The sequence below is a fragment of the Ambystoma mexicanum genome, chromosome 2p (assembly GCF_040938575.1).
Source record: "Ambystoma mexicanum isolate Mex_15411 chromosome 2p, UKY_AmexF1_1, whole genome shotgun sequence".
NCBI classification, from domain to species: Eukaryota; Metazoa; Chordata; class Amphibia; order Caudata; family Ambystomatidae; genus Ambystoma; species Ambystoma mexicanum.
Genome location: NC_090923.1, coordinates 1,010,970,666 through 1,010,997,689, shown reverse-complemented (window position 1 = coordinate 1,010,997,689; position 27,024 = coordinate 1,010,970,666). Strand labels below are relative to the sequence as shown.

The 27,024-nt window shown below is 47.3% G+C and overlaps 1 protein-coding gene across 2 annotated transcripts in view; it reads left to right on the top strand.

Moving 5' to 3' along the window:
• The window catches only part of PCNX3 (pecanex 3), a 1,956,057-nt gene that overhangs the window by 134,320 nt on the left and 1,794,713 nt on the right, over positions 1-27,024 (top strand). For both annotated transcript variants that reach the window (XM_069644841.1, XM_069644840.1), the window contains exon 2: positions 14,873-15,060. In XM_069644841.1, coding sequence (XP_069500942.1) covers positions 14,873-15,060 — 188 coding nt within the window. The remainder of the gene's footprint in view (positions 1-14,872; positions 15,061-27,024) is intronic.

The window sequence follows — 27,024 nt, the reverse complement described above, 5'->3', positions numbered from 1 at the left end:
CTCGCGCAAAATGGCTTTCGACCCAGTACAGTTCTGTGTCCTCTAGGTATTCTAGTGGGGCGTTTGAGTCTCTGTTGTTTGGTACTGTAAAGGTCTTGGTAGAAGCGTCTAAATTCCTCAGCTATTCCCTCATCGGTGTGAGTTAGCACCCCTTGCCCGGTGCGGATTCCTTCTATTGGTGTCTGCTTGTTGTCGGCTCTTGTCGGGTTTGCCAAGAGGGCACCGGGCTTCTGACCCTCTCCGTATTGTCTGATTTGAATGTTGCGGTTTAGAAATTTTATTTCACGATCGGCTATGGTATTGAACTTCTGCAGTTCTTCTTTCAGGGCAGCTTTTATTCTTGAGTCGTCTGTGCTTGTGCTTCAGAGCTCGAGGGTCTTTAGCTGCATTTCGCTGGCTGCCAGTTCTCGCCTGACGAACTTGAGGATGCTGTTTTCCTTCGCAGATTCCTCTTGTAAAACACTTTAGTGCTTCCCAGATCATGCTGGCAGAGGGGGCCGAACCCATATTGGAATCTAGGAACGTGGTGACCTCCTCTCTCAGTTCGGATGCAAATACCTCATCCTGCATGGAGCTGGTTTTGAAGCGCCAGCGCTGCAGCAGGGACCTGGGGTTGGAAGGATTGAGGCTGAGGATTATTGGAGAGTGATCGGAGAGAGTTCTTGGTAGTATATGACATGGGCCACTCACCAGTGGGCCGTTTACTGAAGTAAAAAAGTAGTCAATCCTGGAGTTTGTGTTATGTACCGTTGAGTGGAAGGTGTATTCTTGTAGCTCTCCATTGGATGCTCGCCATGCATCTTTCAGGTCGAATGCCCTGCAGATTTCCCTTATTTGAAGGCTGGCTTTGGATATTGGCTGTGGTGTGATCCTTGATCTGTCTCTCGTTGGGTCGAGCACTGTGTTCATATCCCCTCCCCAAATTATGGTTGGCAGGTCTTGGGCGGAGAGATGGGTTAGCACCCAACTGAAGTTATCAGGGCCGTCCACGTTGGACGCGTAGGAGTTGACAAGGGTTATTTTTTGGCCCGCTATGATGCCACTTACTAGAATGGCTCTGCCTTCAGAGTCTTTCGTTGTGTGGACCAGTTGGAAGTTAGTCCGCTTGTGGATTAGGATTGCGACTCCTCTGGAGTAAGACGAATATGAGGAGAAATATCTGTGGCATCCCCAGCTCCTAGCCCAGAGGTGCTCTTTTCCTGGGATTAGATGTTTCTTGGAGCATGGCCATGTCAACCTCATGTCTTCTCAGGTATTGCAGGATTTTCCTGGTTTTAGCCGGGATGTTGCCTCCCCTTATGTTCCAGGTTGTGACTTTGAATGGAGCGTATTGAAGTATGTGTTAGTATCCGTTTTGTTTCCATCGCTCGGTGATGTTGTGGTCGGCTTTGACTCAGCGATCAGGTCGATGTTTGGGGGATCATTTGCTTCATAGTGCGGTGGCGTTGGTGGCGAGCTGGGGGGAGGAGGGTCGGCGAGAGGCACCGGGCGGCGCAGTACTTTCCCCTTTCCCTTGGTGGTCCCCTTTGAGGAAACCGTGGCGGGAATAAACACCTCAACCGGAGATGACTTGGTACATGAAACATCGCTCCCCTGCATGGGCAACCCCCAACTGGCTCACAGAGATCCCCCCCTTATAATCAAAACTATGAACGTTACTGTGCTTGGGGCACTAGAAGCCTCCCGGGAAGGAGGGTGGCTCTCAAATGAACAGATGCTGTGCTAGGGGCACTTGTGGCCTCCCAAGAATCCCAGCCCCGTGGTGAACTTTTCGCGATTGTTCCAGTAGTTTAGAATGGTTAGTTAGCTTGTTTCCCGATTCTGGCTACATCAGATTATGGTGGATTCCTGTGATTTCTATCTCTTTGAGGTCTCGGCCGATTGGGGCTTTGATCCGGACAGCCTATCTGGTAAAGAAATGTGTTTGCCTCGTTTGGAGTTTGGAAAAAGTGGACCCTCTCGCCATGCTGCACTCTAAGACGTGCCGGGAAGAGCATTGAGTAGGCCATTTGGTTGGCTCTGAGCCTTTGTTTGATGGTTGCAAAGGATTTCCTCTGTGTTTGGACTGCAGTGGAGAAGTCTGGGTAGAAGTGTATCCTTGCTCCATCGTGGAGAAGGTCTCCCTTTTTCTCTAGCCAATCGAAGGATGGTGTCGCAGTCCCTGTAGTTAAGCAGTCTCGCGATGATTGGTCTGGGAGGTGTGCCGGGGGCAGGTCTAGATGAAGGTATCCTGTGTGCTCTCTCTACTATGAAGAATTGAGACAGGGCGTCTCGACCAAAGAGGGATGTACAGAGTGACTCTACGTAGTCTTCCATTTTCATCTGCGTCTGATGTTCTCTCACTCCGATGATTCGGATATTATTTCTTCTTGAGCGCCCTTCTAGATCATCGCATTTGGCTATGGTTGTTTTCATTTGGGCTTCTAACTGAGAAACTTTGCTCGACAGGGATGCTGTGTTGTCATCTAGGTTGGACACACTCTGCTCTACTTCGTTCAGGCGTTCTGATTCGGTATCTATGCGGGCCGCTATCAGACTCCATTTGGTGCGAGCAACCGACCGCCAGCACCTGATCTACTTGCCGCTGGGGTGCCTTCGGAGTTGTGCCACACTCAAAGTTCAATATCCTTTCGGATTTATCCATTTTGCACATTATGCTTGAGGTTTTGGCGGGGTTTGTTGGTCCAGGATTATGTTCTGCCTTGTCTTGGGTGCTTTGGGGATTTACCAAGGGGGCGGAGTGGAGCCTGAACCGGTGGGATAGGCGAAGAGGTGGTCGTGCGGTAATATGGCCTCCCGCAGTGAGGTGTCCCAAGCGAGGTGATGGGTCCACTGTTGTGACTTTCCTGTTGTTTTCTTGGAGAGGGGGCTGGACTGTTACCAGTGTGGTCAAGAGTCTTTTCTCCTGTCTCTCCTCTGGGAGGGGGTGCCCCTGCGGGGGGTTTGGGTGGTAGCTTTGTGTTGCTGGATGCTGTCAGCGTCCCGCATGGGGGTGTGTTTCTGGGGCACCTGACTGCGACCGGCGTGCCGAGGATCCACACTTGGCGTGTTGTAATGATAGGAAGGCTTTAACTGCCTCCTCTTGTTAATAGGTGCTGTTAGATCTTGCGTTGTGTGAGATGTTCGAGCTGCTTGAGCTTGGGAGAGCGTGTTTTTGCAATGTGGCTGCCGGAATGAAACATCTGCTACGCTCGTAGAAGTCGGAAGAGCCTTCGCGAGGATCCATGAGCGGCTCTTACATTAGATGTGTCGGAGTGAATCTCGCGGACTGCTGCGCCGTGGCGCAAGCGGGAAAGACTCTCCGCTTGGCGAAATCTTCAGCGGCCTTGCCGCCTGGGTCTATGCACTGGGCGGGGGGGGGGGGTTGGCCAAAGATGGGCCCGCGTTAGGAGAGCAGCGCAACACCCCCCCCCCCCCCCCCAAACCCCCTCCATACCTCCTTGTGTGGCCGGTCTCCAACCTCTTCTCTGCCGGCGAGTGCAGGTCTTGGGCGTCTGGCGGTGCGTTGATGCCGCGGCGCTCGGGGCCCCACGGGAAGCCCTCTCCCCAGCCCTGCAGGCGGGCAACTGGACCCCGAGGCAAGCGGAGCAAACGAGGGGGAAAAGACCGATGGCCCCTTCCTGCACCGCCACGGTCCTCGGCAGCAGTTTCTGTTCTGTGCGGATGGTGCTGCAATCCCGCTCCTGCAGCTGGCTCAGGGTGCGACGGGAGGGAGAGGCCCTCCGTAGGACTGCCGACAGCCGCCGCCCGCTCCTCGCCCTCCGCCCGCCCTGCCGCCGATGTCTTCTGGGGCTTTCACGAGGACCAGGGCATCCGGGTCTCATCCGGGGGTGTTGGTGGCCGTGCGTGGTTTGGCGCCTCTCGGGGCGATTGTGCCGAGATCGGCCTCGGGGCCGCATGAATCGTACTGGGGTGATAAAGTGCAGTTTTTGCCCTAAATTTCGGCAGTTCGGGAAGCCAGGAATCTGGTTTATGGTCCGTCTATGTACCGGTAACTGCAAGATTTTACAGCATTGATGCGTGGCTGTAAGGGAGCTCGGACCAAGGTGGCCATCTTGGTTGGCCCTCTAACACCCTCTAACTTGTGCACGGTCTAGTAGGCCGTGCTCTTCTATAAACTCTTGGGTTGTTTTGTATATGGACGTTTCGAGCAGCTTGGCTGTGTACGGGATGTTGGAGATGGGTCTGTAGTTGGAGAGGTCCTCTACGTTTCCCGCTGTATCTTTGATTAGTGGCCTGATGTATGCAGTTTTGAAGGCTTGTGGCACTTTCCCAGTTGCGATGGAATGGTTGAGGATGTTCCTGTGATATTCCTTGGGCGTTCCTTGTTTAAGAATCGATTTGTATAAGTCTGGTGGGCAGGGGTCTTCGGGGGACCCTGGGTTATTGCTTTCATTCACCAGTTTGACGAATGTCTCCACTGATATTTCTGGAAAGCTTTGTAGTTTGTTTGAGTGCTCCTCCCGGGTGTAGGTTGGGGTTGTGGTCAGATCAGACGGTCTGCTTTGTCTGCTTTGTATGGTTTGTTGGATGTTGGTGATTTTGTTTTTGGAGTGGTCTGCAAGGTCGTTGCAGAGTTTTGCGGACGGAGTTGGTGTGTTACATCCCAGAGGGTTTTTGATTTTGTTTATGATTTTGAAGAGCTCTTTTTGGGTGGTTGGTTCTTTGAAGATTTGGTTGTCGTATGGTTTCCTCTTTGCTTTTTGTATTTCCTTTTTGCAAGCCCGGTTGTGTTGTAGGAATTTCAGTTTGTTTGCCGCGTCGTTTTGTTTTCTCCAATCAAGTTCTAGTCTTCGTTTTTTTCTTTTCATGGTGCTAAGTAGTGGGGTGAACCATTTTGCCATTGACCGTTTATTAGAACAAGCGAAGGTCTTTTCTTTGGCGATGTTGTCTATAGTAGTTATAATCCAGGAATGCAGCAGGGTTACCTTTTTGTCCAGGTCATCTTCCATGAATGTTGAGCGTGGTTTGTTTAGCTCCAGGAGTTCATTCAGGTTGGAGTTTTTGATGGTTCTCCAATTTCTTTTCATGGTTTTCGTTGTTTTGTCCGGTTGATTGTTTGTTAGCCTGGTCATTTTGATTACGAAGGGGATGATGAGGTGGTCGCTCCAGGGTATTTTTCTTCCTCTATCGGGGAAGCTGTTGTGTGTTCTACGACCCCTTTGAACTGGAAAAGATCCCTTTCCTCTTGAGGGTATCCCTTGCTGGTTTGTCTCCTTGTCTGGTTTACTAGCCTTATTAGCCCTTTTATTGTGCCTCTGCATGTCTCCTGCCTAGGTGATCTCTGCCTAGTGATTGATAAGTGGATGTCACTATGTCCTCCAACTGCTCCCTTTTTTATTGCCCATTTAACCGGGACACTTTTCTATGAACTTCTAACCTTGCAGGCTTTACTTTCAGTAAGTATAGAATTATGCTCTCAACCATTTGATATTTATTGAATGCTATGGACAAGCCTAAATTCATGGCTGCAGCAGCAACCTGTGTTCCCATAATGTCTTCAGTATTGATGCTAAAGATGTGATAGATGGAGTGTCTAACAGCTGTAAATAAAGCCAGCTATACATTGAAATCCAGCTGTTCTAGCTTGATAAGGCAGAGTTCAGCCAGAGGGAAGAAACATGGCTAAGGCCCTATGCCTGTGCTGTGGTGTAACTTGTGGATAAGCGACTTGTAGCTGTCCCAGCTTCTCTGAATACAAATTGGGTATGTCCTCATTCTTCGAAGGGCATGACCCTAATATAATTCTCAATGTCTGTAGCTGTACTCCTCCAGTGTCTGTCTTTGTGGCTGCTGGGCACGCGTTATGCCTTTTTTGCACAAAATATTGTAAAGCAAGGTTACGTACAGTGTCAAAATGTGCAGCCAGGAGTTCATATACTGCTTTTAAAAAGGGGCCTGTGCGATTTTGTATGAAAGGTTGGGTGTAGCCAATGGTCCATGCCTAGCATTTGTTTGGGGATAAACCAGCTCACCTCCAAACCAGTTGACATGATTTATGTGTTAAAGCCAATTCAGGAAACTGGTATGGGCAATATTGGGTGGTATTTAAGTCTTCCCCTTATCAGGAGAGTTGCATATACGTTCACCGTGTTGGCTGGGGTTTTCAAGTAAGTGAAGAGCGATTTGGCTGGCAGACCTCTCAATTAGCCAATCGCTACTGTAAAGGTTATATTTATTGCTTCAGTGTGATAACTTAGGCCAGTCGATGACGGCTGCGCTGCAAGATTTGGGTCTATTTGACCTAATCACATTTGATCGAATTTATTTGACCTTTTTTGGTCTAAAATGCGGGTGGAGACCCCTGCAATCCTCCCTCGTGTGAGTCTGTGAGAATGGACCTGTGGTCATCTGTCTTTCATGTTCTAAACACCCCGAGCCATGTATCTAGCGCTAAAAGGCAGGCTGCCCTAGTATCTGGTGTTGTCAACATGATTAAACATATGCTTTCAGAGAAATTTGGTTTGTGACTAAATTAGAGTTAACATTAAACCTAGTTGCAATTAAATATACACTTGACAAGAGTTATTATTTTAATGCATTTTAATATGATGCCTTATCTTCTGAGGGTTCTCAACCCCATTAAACAAGCCACATGAAAAGCAGATATAACATAAACCGATTAACACGATTGCCATGTAAGCGAAGAGCATGTTTGAATGGGTAAATATCAGAACAAGTGGTGTTTAATTTTACAGCATTGGTAACCTACAACATCTCTTGCTGAGATACTATGCATTACATGCCTTTAGTCTCAATGCACACAGGAAGCATCCACTTGACACTTGTGTTCAGAGAGGATTCTGTTGCACAGCAGGCTGCTGCGTCTGTGGTTGACAGAATCTGTGTTGTGTGGTATTCTCTGCTCTCCCCAGCACCTCTGGCCTTACTAAGCTCTCCCGACTCTCCATCTCCATCTCCTCGGCCAACTATTTAATACCCACAAGATGACCACCCTGAATGTTAAGATTCATCATACCCACTTTTTGCAAAAGTAAAGGTTGGCACATTCGAGGTAGAGCTCTAACCTTCTGCAGAACAGGCCTGTTTATCGCAAGGTGCGATCATTTTCCCCCGCTAGTCGTCGTCTCTCATTCTATCCTATGGACACTTGAGTTTGCAAGTGTAGAGAGTTGTCACATGAGCCTTGTGTGCTAAATGGCCATTAACTGTATCAGATAAGAAACTTTAACTGTACACTGACAGTTTGCGGTGAGCCTGTCCGGCAAGGCAGGAAACAAACCATTGCCTTGTCGTTGACTTGAGTGTCAGACCGTACGCGCATTTTGCAAAGGCCTTGTCTCCCATGTGTTAAGGTTTACAGGACTAAGGCAATGCAATGCAAAAATTACAGTACACATTGTCTGCATTATTTTACTCTCTGGGCTGCCCCATTAATAGATTTTAGAGCTACAGTTTGTCTGGGCTATGAAAACTGTTTTAATTATTCTGGGTTCATGTCACCTTTAACGGGGGTGGGGTTGCTTAGCAGGCTTGCCTCCCTAGCTCAAAGGGTGTTGCTCCCTCCTGGGAAGAAGGGACACAATCTCCATATTCGTCACAGAGGCTACCCCTCAAAGCGCAACCTAAGTTGTGCTAACTATGTGCTAGGCCTCGGGAAGAGAATGGCACAGTTGATGGACAAACTAAGTCCAACTCAGAAACGAGTGTTGGAGCTCCTCTACTGAGAACGGACATGGGCCAAATACTCTGTTCTATGGAATTTTCTTTAGCTTAGGAGGGTCTACAACCACGTTTTAGCTCACTACACCCGTCACAGAGGAGACATATACATTGGCATATCAGTCTTTGGCCCACTCACAAGGGCATTCCAGCAACAAAATACTAGGCAAATCTCCTCTGAACAAGAGTACCATCAGCAACCCCACGTGTCCGGCCTCATCAGTGAGGTGAAGCTAAGCCTCTCTAAGATACAGTGAGCAAGGCAGCCACGTCTCTTTGTAAGTGCAAGTCAGGTTTTGTTTATACATTGTAGCACCAAAAGGACTCCCAGATTGGATCTAATCTATTACAAGCACATTAATTCCTTGTAGTGGAGCTTCTATAACGTAGGGCTTTGGAAGATAAGTGGACTAGTCCCTTGTTGTCTGACAGCAAGGAGAGGTTAACTTTGTAGTAGACACTGATATCCCCCAAGGAACCTCTAAATATGTTCCATGTTGTCCCGGGTGTAAGATAGCATCTGCTGTGCTCTTGCTATCCATCCTGAAGAGAAGGGCAGAAAGATGCCTCTTCCAACAAATGGCTTAGTGGCAGGAGTTGTACTCCTGCTGAATTTGAGTCATTTGGCAACAGAGGACGGCAGAGCTTACTTCAGCAGCATACCTCAATTTTCTCCTTCATCCCAGGTCTAACAATATGTTGCAAAGATGATGGGGACTGGGGACAGCACGAAGAAGCACAAGTCATTGAATGTCTGATAAAGTGAGAGACCACATCAAGGCTGAGGTCACCTAGATGTTCGATCTCTGGGTAATTGAACCCTCCGGGTAATTGAACCATTCAGTAGGTTTCAGTCCAGTTCTATTCTCCAAGTTCCTAAAGCCTGTACCAAGGTACTCAGGTTCTGCATTTATTAACTACTAGGGTTTAAATGCTTTCATCAATGGAAATGCTCACCCGATCCCCAAGCTGACTAGATAAATGCAGGTGAATTTCTGAGCACCTGTGACCCTACCTTAGGCTATTGGCAAATGGCTCTGAAAGAACTTGACAAGGAGAGAACAGTCTGCTCCACCGATGAGGGCCTCTACAATTCCAGTTCATGCCCTTTAGATTAAGGAATGCACCAGCCACCTTCTAGAACCTGGTGAATCATGTTCTCTGTCGACTGGCTGCACTCTGTGTCACCTACCGAGTCAAAACCATGGTCTTTAATTTTAGTTGTGAAAATCATTTTATCTACCTCAAAGGCCAAAGCATCCAAAAGCTAGATGGGTCAAGATTCTATGGTCTTCCATGAACTCCAGGTACGAAGTAGGGTGCAGTGAGAAATGCATCACATTGAGAGCAAACTACAAGCTGTATTAGACTGGTAGACCCCCAACTACTAGACCCCAACTACTACGACCCTAATTTGTTTTTCTTGACTTGGTGTTGTAACCTCTCATTTACTAACTTTGACACTATAGCAGCACATGTATCTGCAGTACCTTCCAACAAATTCCTTAAAAAGGTTTGGTGGACATATGAATGGCAGAAGGCAGCCCAGGGACTGTAAAACCAGTATTTCTTGACAGCGTGGCTATTCACAGTATTCAAGTGTCTGCACAACAAAATCAGTTATTTTAATTTTAAATGGGACATTTTTTTTAGCAAGCACATGTATACTAGGACTGTCTACTGTTAGAGGCTATTTTATATGTGTAACTAAAATAGAAAAAAGGCAGAATGTGATCACCTTCCTTTGACATAGAACAAGTGATGTGCGCACCCGCACCACCCCCAAAAGAATACCTTTAAAGGTCCTTGTTTGAAATGGGTATGCTGCTTGTGTGGTGTGACAAAAGATTTGAAGTGCTAAAAAAAGCTAACTGATTTTATTTTGCCTGTTTTAACAAGAAGACCTTATGGAAAGCAGTTTAAGAAAGAAAGGGAGGTTACCTTGTGATTCAATTTCTAATCTTTTAAGACTAGAAGGTAACCAGAATCTGGGTGGGCTTTGAGTCGGTATACCCCCTTTCAGGGCAAATAATTCTAAAATTCATGCTTACTAAGTGAAATTGTCACATGCAAAGGAGTAAAAGTCAATGTATCGGAGTGATTACCAGTCGATCTTTACAAGTTTGCTTTATTTATTTTAATAACAAAGCCTGCACAGAGAAACTCCACTTTCGTATGTAAGGAAGGCATGGTATCAACCAGTAAGACAGGCACAAGTGATCACAGTTCAAGGGTGTTTATTGAACTACAAGATTGGGAGCAAGCTACGACCATCAAAATAAAGATATCGTAGTCCTCTTAGTGTCCTCGTCAAATTAAAAGGGCCTATACTAAAATAAATATTGCCAATGCCTACTTCCAAGTGGGAAATGATGTAGATAACAAAAAGTTAGTCAGGAAACAATATGTCGGGATGACTGCATGGTTTGTTCCCCTTCCCCACGTTTTCACCATGAGACAAGGCGGCATGCTTGGGCTTGGAACACACTTCAGTTCGGCTAAGCACAAGTGCACGGTTCCATTTCATATATCGGCTCTCTACAGCCAAAAGTCTCCTGCTCAATCAAGGAAGGCTTCTCCCTTGCAGGACAAAAGTTCAACAAAGATTGTTCAAAGTACCTTTCTTCAGGAGTTTACTTTTTAAACATAAAACGTCTTTTACTTCCACTTTGAGTCCCTGTCGACTTTACAATTTAACATAGCCCTCTCGCAGTCTGACTCGGGCCTCTGTATGGCACACCACTTCACCTTTCACTTTGAGTCCTCCTGAGTCGGGCTCAGACTCCTATTTCTTCTATCTCTTTCACAGTTCACTGCAGACCAAACACTTTCCATTGTGCAAAGGATTTGATTTAAACCCTTGCAGGACTACTTCGATTCTCTTCCTCAAGAATCGTATTCATATTTCATAAATTCTGTTAGCGGGATACATTCAGGGAGAGATATTTCGATTGGGCAACCACATGATGCCGAACCACCCTGGTACCTGGTACCTGGTATCGTGCGTTCACTTCTCAATGTTCAGAAAACAATTATCGGCTTTCCCTTTTGATTCTCGTCTTTCATAAAAAGCCTTTTCCATTCGACTTCACAGGACACTTTGTTGCTGCATGTAACCTTCATTCATATGCAGCCCGGTTTCACACAGTTGCCTTGAACTCGTCGGATGTATACAAGGTTCGGCTCATGGCTTTGATCATGGTGTCAAGGGCGATACCACGGCGGCTGCACTTCTCCCCTGACTCGACTAGTCAGGCAGGAGGGCCCCATGTATCTCGGACACGCATTACAGGAGTCTCTGACCTCACTTCACTGCCACACACGTGCAGCTTCCAAGTTTTCAACAGCCCAGCGATTCCTTCTTAAACGCCCCAAGGGCATCCCCCTCCTTGGTTTCGTTCCGTGGCTTTCCGTCTGGCTTCCTCGATTCAGATGCAGTCTGGAATGGGCTGCTCCTTCATGTGCTCTGTGCCTTTCCTTGTCTTGCTCGAAGTGTGTTCCTGTGCTCTGCCTTTTATCCAGGTGGGTAAGGTAAAGGGGATTCATATCAGTTGTTACGGCAATTGCCTGACTCTGCCTGACCGCGGCACTGGGATATGTTCGACTGTCTTTCCCCAGTATGTAAAGGTAATTTATATGTGTTTGTGCAGGGAAGGGGGGGCGTAGGAGTCATGTACTTGATCAGGAGAGGGGGAATAAAGGTCTTCAAGGGGGAGGGGGAACTGCATCTCACCATTAGGTGTCCCACTCCACAAGGATCCCCCATCCAGGTGATCCTCCCGCATTGGTCCACCTCCGGGGTCTGGATCCAATAGCGATGGCTGTGCCCTGGTCACCAGTATGACAGATCCCTGAGGGCTGGTAAGTGATACGCCTTCTGGTTTCTCACACTAATTTCCATCAAACAAACATGAATAGACTTCATTATACACCCCACATAAGCATTTGTGTCTGCCTGAAGCAAATGAGTAAGGAATAAAAGAAACCACCCTCTCTCCAACTAAACTTCTGTCCCTTGGATCCAAAAAGAACAACAAGTAGAAAGTCACTTTCCTGGGAAATGAAAATGCACATTACCAGAAGTCCTTCTAGTCCGGTACTCCCCAATATTCAACCTCGAGGGTTCAGATCTTGCCTTTTGATGTTTTTACAGGAAGGTGAACAATTTCATTTGTTTATATTTTGAGGATTTGTTTACTAGTTTTGTTAACTTTTCATTACCATACAGCTCCCAAGCCTTTCAGTAAACGTTCCTTCTTTGTGAGAGGAAGTTGACATTTGCATCCTAAGGCTAAACATGCTCTTGCTGCAGACATGTGCTGTAAGGCATGAGGCCCAGTGTCTTTGATGGGTGCCCAAACAAGAGCAGCATGGGAACCAATTCCCTAGGAACACCAAAGTCCTTTATCCACCTAAAGACTACCTTCCAGTGTCCAGTTATCACATCCACCAGACATGCAAATTTGACCCAAGCTCCCACATGGTATACTGCATAAAGGACTAACTTTACACAACATGTTGGAGATGCTGAGAAGAGCATACTTTCACCTAAGGAGAAACTTGATACCATGATGCTTATACCGGCAGCATAGCAATGTTTAAAAAAGATTTAGAGCACAGCATGGTCCACAGCGTGTCTTAAAGGGCCATTCCCAAGCCAGATCCCAGAGAGTTTGAGCCCTGTGAAAATGGAAATGGGCCAAAATGTCACCCTCACAATTGCGGCGGCCGAAAGGCCCAATTTGTTAGTTTTTTTTTTTAAAACACCCCCTTTACACCACTTTTATATGTGGGGTATACAGGGGGGGGGTCTCACCCCGCATATCTGTGTGGTGTAAAGAGGGTTTAATTAAAACATTTTCTTTTTAAAAGTTGGCATTTTCGGTCGTCACAATTATATGTGGTCGCAGTGATCACATAGATCTGTGAAAACCATTCTACTCTGTGTGAATCAAAGCCGTTTATAGACGAGATAGCAAACCGATCCATCCTTCAAACGTATCGAACACCCTTTTGAAAGCCGCTAGATCCCTGAAAATGTTGTCCACTCAGGGCACATAACATCACATTTAACTGGGGAGAAATGTAAGATAGACAACAGCTGCTCCCCTATTTTTGCTTCTAATTGGGAAAGGAGTAATACATTGATCGTTTCTCCATAGTGGACCTAATCTTTCAACCCCTGCTTAATCCCAGAGTCGAAATATGAGGGTTTTTTGATATTGTCTTTAATCAGTGGGAGCCTGCATAAGGCTAACGTACAAAGGCCAAGTGCAGAGGTTCCTAGTAACATTCTGTTTCATCCCGAGATCCCAAAGAATCCTCAACGCTGGATGTAATTAAACTCTTCTTGGGAGCTTACCCATTGGAACTCCGAGCCATTCCTCTACTGTCGCTAGGGCCAATACCTGGTTTTCCATAAGGATGTGAAGTTTGCCCTTCACGTTTCTTAATTTATCCATCATAACCCTGAGCTGGGTAGCTCCATTGTCCTGCTCAAAGTATGTGAGCCCTATGCTGCCCTCCTTCATTAAAAACACCAGAGTTTGAAAACCATTTTCTCTGGCCTGTTTCACAGGTCATACAATATGCAACCCAGATCTATGTATTTCTGAGAAAGGGTTTTCAGGGAAATTAATAAGCAGCATTTGGGACAATACCCTGGGAAGGATATTCACTTGAAGGGTGGTTTGCTTCGCCATCTATGATCGTGACAACTTCGACCATTTGCCCAGATCTATTGTTAGCTTTGCCCATGATGGAGACAAATTCCATTCATTAAGATCATTGAGGCAGGGGTAAACCTGTCCAGTTCTAAGTTACTAGCGCAGTATAAAAAGTCACGACACTGAAATAATCACATGCACTCAGCGCACCATTACTTACACGCCATGAGTCTATTTTCACTCGCCAATTCATAGTGCAAATTATGAGGCCTGCTTGAGTGGCTTTGTCAGGTGGACACCCAAATCTCGTTTGGTATCCTTTGAATCTCGGGGAAAGAGTGTAAATCCTTTAAGATTGTTCACGTTGTAAAGCCAATAATACATATTTACAATAGTTTTCCATAAAACCTGAAAATGACTGTGTACCTTTTTTTTGTTTTTTCAATAACGTGCTCTGAATAGAAGCCATTGGGTGAGAACGATGCAATAACACATTTTCAAAGAGGCTTAGTTTAGAATCACCCCCCCCCCTACCGTAAACCGTCCCTAGAAGCATTAACCCTAATTGCTATCACCTGGCGTTCTATTACCAGGATGTTCCTCGAAGAGGTCAGCTGACATCGGTCTCGTTCTCCTTCCCAGCTTAATCCATTCAGACCTCACTGCTTAATCAACAAACACACTTTGTTGATTGGCTTCGGAACAGCATTTTTAACCAGTGAACCCAAATCCGATGCCTGTGTGAAAGAATTTTGCCCAGGATTCACCAGTTGACCTGGTTAAACAGCTTCTCTGCGTCCAGTGATAGCAAGATCAGAGATGTACAACTTTTAAAATTAATAAATGTTCCTGTTACCCAACTAAATGCTATTCAGTTCATTGACAGTGTAAGATGAGGGATGTGCCTGACGCAAATTGAACATATGCACATTTTCTCTTCTGCCACAGACCAGTAAAATGCATGCAAAGTAACTGCTGAATATGAACATTCTGAAGCTAGCAATGCAGAAAGAATCATTCACCTGATATCACTACTAAGCACATATTCTTGTTCATTGAGAATAGAATATACTGAAACCGAGCTCTCAAATCATGTGCGATGAATCTTGGCATTTTTTGTGTATGCCATTTTGATTTCTGTACACAATGTACATGCAGAAGGCAGTATGATTAGCATAAAAGCGTAACTGATTTATTACTTCGAACCTGACATGGCACAACTTGATCTCTGCACAATGCCCTATGGTTCTACTTTCAGATTCAAACAACCCAAACAAGCCTTTGTGTTTATTACCTGCTTTGTAGACTGTTTGATACATACACGCATCTTGATACTGTTCATAATACGAGGTTAAGCACTTTTATAAATATGAAACTGTAATGTCTCAGCATTTGACAGACCTTTGGTCACAACAAGTAGTGTAAAATGACTTAGCTTGCATTGAGGTTTCCTTTAAGATATTTCTTAGAAATGTTCCTTTAAGCCTATGTTGGTTCTCACCTGTTTCATCATACCCTTCTAGGTGTTGCCTGCCAGTATGCTTATTGCTGGCATTTACTGTGTCGTTGTTGCAGTCTTTTTCACTGCTATCAAGATGGTGAACTACCGCCTGCACGCCATGTTCGACCAGGGGGATATAGTGGAAAAGAAGAACTCTGAAGGTGCGCATGGGGATGAAGCCATGACTGCAGAAGATAGCAACTTGACTAGGTAAGAGGGAATAGGGGGGCAATGTTTCTGATTTCATAAAAAACATCTTTTTGTATAAAAAGATTGAACATAAACACTAAACCAATGCAAACAATAACAGGGCAACAGGGCAGTGTATACATCAAAAGGAAAAAGAAAAATGAAGGGGGACATATGACATGGCCTTGGGTACAGGAGGAAAACGAAACAGAGGGTGGGTGTTCCAGAGTATAAATTGCCAGAATCAGGGTCATATGAGACACAAAACATCACAAGGTAAACAGCAGGCTACCACCTAAGTTACTTTTTAGGATGCGTAAGCAGCAGTACTCCCTCAAGGTGTTTTATCATCGGAGCATGTCAGTTCTGCCTGCAAAAAAGCATTCCACACTTTTAAGCTCACTTTAGGTTCAATCATGCCACATTTTAAGGCTCTACAGCACGCCATTGTCTCTGCCGCAGACCACCTCAACCAATCTCTCCACCAAGCAGCGTAGCAAGGGCCAGAGCACACTTTCCAAGACATAGCTATCCTACGCTTAACCAGGACACAAGCCAAGTCCATAGCCTTGACTATGTGTTTAGTTTTGTCCGGGTGGGTGTATGTTCTAAGAAGGCATTCTATAGGGGCCCATCCATTGCCTCCAATGCATGTTGAATTTGGAGCCAAAAGGGACGTACTTTTGAGCACAGCCAAAAACATACCACGGGCATTTGGTGTGGGTGCTTGTTTATTAAAGCGTGCAACAGTCTGAAGTGTCATGTACGCCTTATAAAGGATGTTGTAGTAAATGAAAACGCATATTCTTCAAGACCTTCTTTGCAAACAATAATGCAGTATCCCACTGTTTGTCCTCAAGCATTCATCCCAGATCTGCTTCCCACGCAAAACACGGGTACTCTATTTGCACCTGCAAGCAGGCTCTGATCCAGGCGCGTTTCATGTTTCCACCAATTCTCTGTCATATAGTGTGGACAGCATAACTTTACACTTAGGTTCTTCGGACCGTATGGGCCAGTGCATTTTGGCGAAATTAGTACATCTCATGCACTCTAAGAAGTGTCCTTTATTTATTACGTATTCCTCAACCACTTCCGTAAAATCTCTGAATACTCCATCGTTAAAAACATAGCCCCAGGTAGCAAGCCGGACCCGTCCCAACTCCAAAATAAAGGTAGATCGCACTTGTTCCGGCATAAGGTCGCCACCAAGGGAATGTTTGCAAAGTATACATGTCGTAAATTCAAAGCCCTCTTCATTCTATCCCAAATCTTTCTCCCGAGGTCTAGCATGTGTGGATTAGCTGATGAGCAGCAATCTGCTATCCACAAAGCCTCCTTCAGAAACACTGGCTTCATGACGCCCTGCATCAAGGTATCCAACATTGCTTCATCAGCCAGCAATTTAGCTAGGTGTTGTGCCAGGGCTGCTAAGTAATATTATTCAAACCAAGGCAACTGGACCCCACCGTCTACATGCCATAGCTGCAATGTGGAGAGCGCAATCTTGTGTTGTTTCCCGCACTAAAGGAACCCAGTTATGAGGGAGTTGACGAATGAATGCGGAATTAAAAACATAACATTAGTGAAAACATATAAACGTAGGAGTGCCATCATCTTGACTAGCGCAGCTTTCCCCATCATTGAGAGTGGCAACCGGTTCCAAAGTGCATGGATGCCTCAATCCCCTGTAAAGCCCCCACCGTGTTATCCTTGTGCATATGACTAGCCTGGTGCCATACGTTGACCCCCCAATACCTAAATGACAGGTTCCCATTGAATCCCCAACTGCAGGAGGGTCTCTGCATAAAGCCCTGCAAGTGGGAAAATGCATGACTTCTGCCTACGGAAGGTGATACCAGTAAGTTTTGCAAATGTGTCCAGCACTCCCATTATTGCAGGAAGATTATACACAGAGTCATGTATATACAAGAGGCAGTCATCAGCATATAGGGAAATAAGATGTTGTGTCCCAAGCCAGTAGAAACACAGCCTGTGGCTCCAATGCAAGTAAATACAACCTTGGCGATACAGGGCAGCCCTGTCTGGTGCCCCTACATATGTTCCAGGCCATGGATATATGCCTGCCCATGCGCACCCTAGCCGCAGGCGCAGAATAGATCAACTTAATGCACAGAAAGAACCCAGCGCCAAGTCCAAAAGCCCTCCAGGGCGGCGTTCATCCACTGCCAGTAAACTGAATCAAAGGCTTGTTTGGCATCCAATGAAACTACTGCATAGGGAGCATCAGGTGTCTGGGATCTATTAATGACATATTGGAGTCTGCGGAAGTTCAGCGCTGCACTCCTATTTGGTACAAAGCCTGGTTGGTTGCAGTGCATGAAGGACCCAATAACCTGCTTAAGTTGACCGTCCAACAGCACTGTTAGAATATTTCCATCTTGATTAAACTTTGATAACAGCCTGTATACGTCGCAGAGATCCTCCTGCTTCCCAGGCTTAAGAATCAGCACGATCGTGGATTTTCACATACTAGCCGGCAGGGAACCCGTTTCATAAGCCTTCTCAAACACTCGATGAAACACTGGTACCAACATGTCAACATATGATTTGTAAAACTCAGCCAGTAACCAATCTCCGCCCAGGGTCTTAACAGATTTAAATGACATTATGAACTCTGTAATTCCTCCCCAGTTATGGCAAGTCAATGGGCCTCGTTACATTCCTCGTTACATCCTATAGGAGTCAATGGGTATGGTCCGGTGCTTCCCGGAAAGTCTGTGGGCGGGTGCCGTCCCGCCCACCAGGTCAGACCTGGCTGGTGGGACGGCAGCCGCCCGCAGACTCTGAGTATGTTGGTCCGGTAACAACGGTGCTGGTAGGCTTAGCAGCACCATTGTTACCAGACCGGCATGCTCGTAATGAGGCCCAATGTGTGTCAGTGTATATCGGATCTCAACAGTGTCTATCTCATACTTACACTATAAAGCCTCTGGTAGTAGCCACTAAAAACACCATTAATGGCGGACTGGGACCTCCAAGCAGCTCTGCATTTGTCATGGATTTCAGTGATCGTGTGTCTTGGCCTTTCACGTCTACATAAGCACGCTAACATCCGACCAGTTTTGTCCCCTTCTCCGTGTTTTTTGGAAGTATGGTCTCCATAACAACATTTCCGAAGACATTCCCAGGCCTCCGTGCATCTAGTGCACAGGGGCAGCAGAACGTTTTAATTCAGTCCATCCTTCATTTCCCTCCCTTCAATCTCCTGTATGTTGTCGTCCAACTTATTCAATTCAGAGGTCAAAGTTTTCCTGATGCCACCCGCCTTACCACTACTTCAAGAGCTTCCTAAACCATACTCCAGTTATCAACACTACCTACGTTAACCTCCTGGTATTTCGAAGGGATTGTGTCCTCCGACGTATTCCTCATCTTAGATATCTCCTTCCAGCTCTGCTGGCCTCGGAACATTTTTTCTCTCTAGAGGGCGCTTCGCGTCGACGTCCCTCGAGTCGATGTCCCTCGACAGCCGCCGTATCGACGCCGACGTCATCCTGGCTATAAAGGCAGCGCGCAGCGCCCGTTGCTCAGTTCCGTTTTTCCGCGCGTACTCAGTGCCTCGGAATACCGTTGCTCAGTTCTGTCAGGTTAAACCTATTTACCTCGAGTTATTCGATCCGTACTCGATGGCTTCTTCGTCGGAATCGACAACTCCTCGATCCGGCTTCAAAAAATGCCGAGATTGTGGGAAAAAGATGTCGCTGACTGACCCTCACAGAATTTGTCTGTGGTGTTTGGGAGCTGAACACCATTGTTCGGAGTGCGAGGACTGTATGTCCATGACAGCTAAGGCCCTGAAGGAGCGTAGGGGGAAGCTGGAGAAAGGTAAGACTTTTAAAGCTTCTTCTTCGTCAACGAAGTCGAGACATTCGTCTCCTCGTCACCATTCGCGCTCCAGATCTCGGAGTGGGTCTCATCACTCCTCGAGATCGAAGCACTCGAAGAGGAGACGTCGAAGATCCCCTTCTCCGTCTTCCTCTTCCTCTGTTTCGCCGAAGAGAATCCCGTGCCCCACGAAACATAGTTCCCGGGCTGAATGGGAGGAATTCCGCAAAAATATGATGAGCGTCTTCGAGAAAGCGGCCTCGACCCCCTCGAAGACTGCCGAGAGCGATGCTCTGGTGGAAAGACCCGAAGGTCAAAAACGCAGCGAGTCGCAGTACCCGGCGAAGGAAGCTTCTCGAGCGCGTCACGAACCCTCGAGTAAAGCTATGACCTCGAAACCTTCTTCGAAGGTTCCGTCGACGCCGTCGACGAAAGTTCCGTCGAGGTCAATGTCTTCAACGCCGTTGTCGAAGGGACCTTCGACACACGAGTCTGTCGACTCGACGCCAGCTTCGACACTGGTGTCCACGCCAAGAAAAGTCACGGTTACGACACACCCAGTGTCTATCCCCAGGCCCTCGACGTCGATGGCTTCGAGATTGTCGAGTAGAATCCCAATTCTGTCGAGGTCTTCGAGGCCTCCGCCTTTGTTTTCGACGCCACGCTCGAAGCCTTCGACGTCGACGACATTGACGTTTTCGAGGCCGATTATGACAAGTTCGGCACCCTCGGCTTTGGAAATGGGGTTTACACCTTTTATGAGTTCAGAACAATTGAGAACTATGTCCTCAATATTGGAAGAGGGTGAATTGTCTGAACAGGAAGACACATTTGAGTTGCAGGGACCTGTAACCCCAATTAGAGAGGAATTTTCCTCTGAAGAACGCAGGTTAAAGGATCTTCACGATTCCTTGCATGAGGCAAGTGGGTTAGACACCTCCCCTGAGGTGGAGTTTACTAGGCCAGACCCGGGGGAACATGCTGAAACCCCCTATAGAGCCTTAATGGCCAGGATCACAGTTTATGGGGTGGTCTGCACCTTCACAATCTTTCCAACAAGATGACCTCACGGATATTCTTGACAAAGGCCCACAGGAGGATCCTGTGGTGCCTTTTCATAAAGCTCTTCAGAGGAAGATCATGACAAACTGGGAAACCCCAGATGTCGTACCAGCAGTAAATAAAAAACTGACTACAAAGTACAGGGTATCCTCTACAGACCTGGAGTTTTTGTCTAAACACCCATCCCCAGAAAGTCTGGTGGTACAGGCAGCATCCTCTACCGATGTCAAGACGGCTTATCCTACCGTCCCACAGGACAGGGACGATAAAAAATATGATGCTATGGCAAAGAAAGTCTTTTCAGCATGTAGCATGGCGTTAAAATCTGTTAATGCTACTTGCACCCTTGCTAGATTCAGCCATACACTTTGGGAGTGTGCTTCTACAGCGGCTGACTGCATCCCGGAGGGAGAAGAAAGGGATGCATTATACAGGACAGTAAAGACGCTATGTGCGAATCCCTCCAGACGGGCATTGATTCGGCTGACAGTATCAGCAGAGCAATGGCGGCAAGTAAAACAACCAGGAGATTCGCTTGGTTGAGAAAGTCTGGTTTTGCCCCAGATGTGCAAGCCAGGCTCTTGAACATGCCATTCGATGGCTTTTCTTTGTTCGGGAAAAAGGCGGATGACAGTTTAGAGAAACTGCAAACTTCAAAAGCAGCAGCAAAATCCCTAGGAGCTGCAATCCGTCAGACACCTTTTCGTCCCACAGGAACCTCTGCGAGGGGCAAGTCCTTTCGCTTCTACTCCGCATTCGGAAGAGGTAGAGGACGACCGGCTCAAAGGGGACAAAGAAGAACTACCCGAGGTGGATGAGGTAGATATTCAAAAGCTGCAGCAACAGCAGGTGCCTCTTTACCATCGGCATCTGCATCAGCCGCCCCAAAACCACTCTGAGGACTTCCCTCACAGGACATCTGTAGGAGGCAGGTTGACTCAACATCTGGCGGTATGGGATGGCTATCACGTCAGATGCTTGGGCATTGGAAACAGTTGCCCAAGGTTACTGCCTACCTTTACTACGTATACCTCAGTCATCCACCAGGTATCAGCTCTCAGAAAACTCCAGATCCGCTCCTCTTGCAGGAAATTTTAGACCTGCTAGAGAAAGGTGCCATAGAACCGGTACCTGTAGCGGAGAGTAACAAGGGCTGGTACTCCCCTTACTTTCTCATTCCGAAGAAAGACGGAGGACTGAGACCCATCATGGATTGCAAGAATTGAACAAATTCCTCAGGAAAGACAAATTCAAGATGGTCACTCTTTCTCAGATCCTCCAGGCCCTTCAGTTCCAGGACTGGTTGGTATCTCTGGACCTTCAGGACGCTTATTTCCATGTGCCTATCCATCTCAAACACAGGAAATACCTGAGGTTCGCAATTGGCAACTCTCACTATCAATTTCGAGTGCTGCCATTTGGGCTGACCTCCGCCCCGAGGGTCTTCACCAAGTTAATGTCTGTAGTGGCGGCAAGTCTAAGGAGGGAAGGGATTCACGTCTACCCCTACCTGGACGATTGGTTGATCAGGGCTGTTTCTTCGGAACAAGCTCAGATCCAGCTAAATCACGTGTGCCACTCCCTTCACAGACTGGGCTTCTCCCTCAATTTAAAGAAGTCACAAATGATACCATCGCAGAGACTCCAGTTCATAGGAGCGATCCTGGACACTTCCCTGGGAAAAGCCTCGCCACCAGAGGTGAGGGATCAAGATATTCTACAGATGGTTACCAAGTTCCAACATGCCCAACGTCTACCAGCCTTCGACTTTTTGAGGTTGCTAGGCCTCATGTCATCCTGCATTTTCCTAGTGCCAGAGGCTCGCCTGAGAATGAGATCCCTCCAGTGGGCACTGAGGACTCAGTGGTCACAATTCTCAGGGAGAATGACAGATCTTCTTCAGGTTCCCAAAAGGGTGGCTCGAGACCTTCAGTGGTGGGCCTGTCAGCAGAACATTCTGAAAGGAGAACAGTTTTGGCAACCCTGGCCGGAGATAACAGTAGTCACAGATGCCTCACTCACGGGGTGGGGAGCCCACGCCAACGACTTGACCATCAGCGGTCATTGGTCTCCATCGGAGTCCAGACTACATATCAACCTGTTAGAGCTGAGAGCCATCAGACTTGCGCTGAAGGCGTTCCTGCCAGCTGTACAAGGGAAGAACGTCCTGATAATGACGGACAACACGGTGGCCATGCATTACCTCAACAAAAGAGGAGGCGTAGGATCACTACCCCTGTGCAGAGAGGCGATGCAGCTCTGGTTTTGGGCAATCCAAGAAGGAATCTCTATCGGCAGTTCACGTAGCTGGAGAGAAAAACTTGACAGCGGATGCTCTGAGCAGGCAGAGCACAGTCTCCCACGAGTGGGAGCTAGCTCAGGAAGTCCTTCAAGAGATCTTCGTCCTTTGGGGAACCCCTCAGGTAGATCTGTTCGCCACCAGCCTCAACAGGAAATGCGACCTGTTCTGCTCAAGGGAATTTCCCCCGAGAGGAGCTCTGGGAGACGCGTTCATAGTGGACTGGGAGTTTCCGCTTCTGTACGCGTTCCCACCGGTCCCTGTCATTCCTCAAATGATCAGGAGGTTGAGAAGATTCCGGAGGACCATGAACCTAATTGCCCCGGATTGGGCCAGGAGAACGTGGTACCCGGACCTTCTAGACTTGCCAATCTGCCCTCCAATTCGACTTCCACTCAGAGAGAACCTACTCTCACAGAAGGGAGGTCAGGCTCTCCATCAAGAAATCAAAACCCTCAACCTTCACGCTTGGCTTCTGAAAGGCTGAGGTACAAGGATTGGGACCTCCCTGATGATGTTATGGAGGTGTTGCTTTCGGCAAGGAGGCCAGCAACAAAGTCTTTATACCGCTGCCGTTGGAACAGATTTTGCAGCTGGTGTAGAGAACAGAATATCGACCCTCTTTCATGTGGTACACCAATGGTTTTGTCCTTCCTACTTTATTTGGCAAATTCAGGCCTTCAAGTTGGCACCATTAAGGGCTATCTCGCAGCGCTATCCATCTTTAAGCGCACTGCGGAAGAACCATCCTATTTCAAGTTACCCTTGGTAATACAATTTCTTAAGGGGTTAACCAATGTTTATCCCCCAAGACCATTCCAAGTTCCCCTATGGGATTTAAACTTAGTCCTAACCTTCCTGATGGGCACACCTTTCGAACCACTCCATTCTTGTTCGTTAAGATTCCTTACCCTTAAAACTGTTTTATTAATAGCACTTACATCTGCTAGAAGGGAGAGCGAATTACAAGCTCTTTCTTGTAAACCCCCTCACACTATCTTTCACAAAGACAAAGTTGTCCTGCAAGTGAAGCCTAATTTCCTCCCAAAAGTGGTTTCTGAATTCCATATCACTCAGAAGATTACCCTACCATCTTTCTATCCTCCTCCTCACCCGGGGAAAGAGGAAGAGCGGTTACACAGGCTAGACCCTAGAAGGGCTTTAAGTTTTTACATCAGTAGACTAGCCAGGATAAGACAGCTAGACCAGCTGTTTGGAGGTTACACAGGTCACAAGCTGGGGTTACCAATAACTAACTAAGCCGACCATTTCCAGATGGATCATCCTAGCCATTCTGGAATGTTATAAATTGGCAGGAAAAGAGCCCCCTCAAAACCTTAGGGCTCATTCGACCAGAGGTATTGCAGCTTCATCGGCCCTCAAAAGAGGTGTGCCGGTTAAAGACATCTGTGCGGCCGCTACATGGTCGTCTGTCCATACCTTTACACGATTTTACAATTTGGATTCCTCCTCCTGTCAAGAGACTAGGTTTGGAAGGGCTGTACTGCATTCTATTCATCAATAGAAGACAGCATGAAGTCAGTACTCCCTCCTCCAATAATAGAATACTGCTATGGGAGCATATCTAAGATGAGGAATACGTCGGAGGACACAATCCCTTCGAAGAACAAGTTACTTCTTACCTTGTAACGTTCTTTCGACGGGATGTTCCTCCGACGTATTCCTCATCGACCCTCCCATCCATCCCCGCAGTTCTACTTCCCTTGTTGTTGCAGCTTACGCTCCTTCAGGGTGATTAGTTTAGTCCAGAAAGCATATTTTTGGGCTACAAAACGGAACTGAGCAACGGGCGCTGCGCGCGGCCTTTATAGCCAGGATGACGTCGGCGTCGATACGGCGGCTGTCGAGGGACATCGGCTCGAGGGATGTCGACGCGCAACGCCCTCTAGAGAGAAATTTTTTTCCGAGGCCAGCAGAGCTGGAAGGAGATATCTAAGATGAGGAATACGTCGGAGGAACATCCCGGCGAAAGAACTTTACAAGGTAAGAAGTAACTTGTTCTTCTGTATTATATCTGAAATGTTAACTTGGAAGACTTCATCTGTGAGGGCATGTGTGGGCATAGCCAGGTTGGGACAGGGGCAGTCGAGCCCAGAAGAACCCAGGTGACAATCGACGGGGAATGATCAGAAATGGTCCTGCCGGTGTATGTTGCACTCATAAACTCATTCAGGCATTCCTTCCTGCAGAATATATAACCAATTTTAGTGTGTAATTTATGCAGTGAAGAGTAAAATGAGTAGCTGCTGCTATTCCCGTTGATGGCTCGCCATATATCTGTCAAGGCGAGATTCTGTAGCATAGTGCGCAGGGTCCTAGCTGCAGGGGAGGGATGTGTAAATCTATCATCTAATCTGTCCAATGTGGTTTTCACTGTACAATTGAAGCCCCCCTCCCCCATAAGCCCACCATATCCACAAGATGCCCTGGAGATGGGTCAGTCTAGCGTATAGGGAGCGGAAATAGCTGGAGGCAACATGGTTGGGGGCATATGAATTTACAATGCAAGCCTCTCTATGCTCCACAAAGGCTTTGCACAATTAGTAATCCACAATGATCATCAGATTCTACCTTGACCAATTTAAATGCAACGGACCCAGCCACACCATAGCACATCTTGAGTATTATGACCCCCTACTATATATTTAATATTGTGAGCCGTATTCCACCCCCCCACCCCCCATTTGGAGACAGTTTTCGTAAGCTCTTCCCCTAGTAGGTGTGTTTCCTGTAATAGGGCTATGGAAATCCGTTTTCTTTTCAAATAGGAAGCGATCCAGTGTCGCCTCAGGTATGAGCACATTCCCCAGACGTTCCAACACACAATCCTAAGTGTTGACATCAACCCAAGACAAGGGTGGAGCAAAAATCACACTCCCATTCAGCCTTCACCCGAAACGTGGAGTCCATCAGCGTCTGGGTCTCCCATGCATAGTCACTGCATCCATACCTATCTCAACCCTCCTCTCTCCCATATCTGCCCCGAGGTCCCCGCCACTGCTCGCATTCTTCCATTTCCGCCACACCATTTCCTAAAACCAACAAAGATAAACCCAAACAAGAACAAGTCAAAACAAACATTAGAGACATGTGGCTTAACGGCATAAATATGTTCAAGCCGTCCCACCTACCAAGGACAGTGGTGCGCCAGAGGTCCGCGGGTAAAGGGGAGACTATCATGGCAGACTCCATGATAGGAAAGGGTTAGTCAGGTGTGCGTAGTCATTGTCAATTGCCTGACTCAACCTGACCTTGTGTTGGGATATGTCAGGCAAACGGCTCTGGCGTTAGTCCATTGTCTTTCACGGTGTAAGAAAGTGTGTTGGGGGAGGGGGTAGAACTTTTGAATATCCTACAGGATAGGATGGGGGAAAAGGTGTTACAGGGAAGGGGGTACCACGTCTCACCTGTCGGTGTCCCACTTCCACCGACAGGTCCCCGAGGACCCCGCATCCAGGAGATCCTCCTGCACTGGTCCACCCCCAGGAACTGGATCCAATAGAGATGCCCGTGTCCTGGCCACCTGGATGACAGATCCCCAGGGACTAGTAAGTGAGACACGTTCAGATTTCTCACACTACCCATAGAAGAAGTGATTGTCAGGTGGGACAGGCAGTGTTAAGACATCCATTTGGCTCTTTACCTTCTAACAACCCACCTCCTTCTCCACGTACCGCTTGCTAGTCTGTGCAAAGCAATGGATTCTAAGCAGTTCCACAAGCCTCAGACGGCACTCTCCACAAAGGCACAGGCCTGTCTGTGCCCTCTTCCATCATAGCACAAGCGATCCTCGGGTGGGCAGGAGCACAGCCCGCAACGTCCCTGCTGCAGGAGCAATAGCGAATCAACTACCGGCACTGAGCCGACCTGGGTAAGGGTTAATATTGTTCATCTGGCACTCTCCACCCTACCCCAAGCCCAGTCGGCATCCTTTGGGCACCATACGCCACATTTTGATATTGTTTGGCCCCTGCAATTGCGTCCAAAACACGAGGAGCTTCCAGAAAATGGCGGCCTCAATAGTTGTTTATGCGGTCGCCTAGCAACAGTAGCAGTCGAGCTTCACCGCCCATTGGACGAACGCAGCAATTTCCTGCACTCTGCAACGCCGGAAGGCGTCAGCCGGCCTTCCCACAAAGGCACTCTCCACAAAGGCACAGGACACTCGCCGCCTCACTCTGTCCGTTTGCATACCCCCTGCACCATCTTATCATTATTACTGTCCCATTGACCGCCACTAAACCACTACTGTCCTCGCCGCTGAAAAACCTACAAAGAACACTTGATCTCGGCTACTCGCTTTGCAGACTTTCGTACATGGTAAGCTTACCATAACATTATCACAAACATTATTACTTCAGCTGCTAGACGCTGCCATAGTATTACCTGATAACATAAGTCACAGCTAAAACTTCTAGAAAGAGATGCTTCAGCTTGCCATTTTAATAACAAAAGCTCACTGTCATATTTGTATTCTGCTGCCGTTATTTCTCATTGATATTGCCTTCATGTTCTTGTTGGATTATACCTGCCCTCATATGCTAACTATACAAGCTAGTACAAGGGTAGGGTGTAGGATTGCTTGCTGACCTAAACTAGTCCTCGCATGTTCAATAGTCATTGTGCTAATTAGCCTACCTGGTTCACCTGCCCGCCTCTTGTTTAAGTACCTAGCTTACAACTAGCCAACGTACTATGATACCAAATTAGTAGTACTAGGCTACCTTACCGCTTACTGTGTCATCTAAGTACCC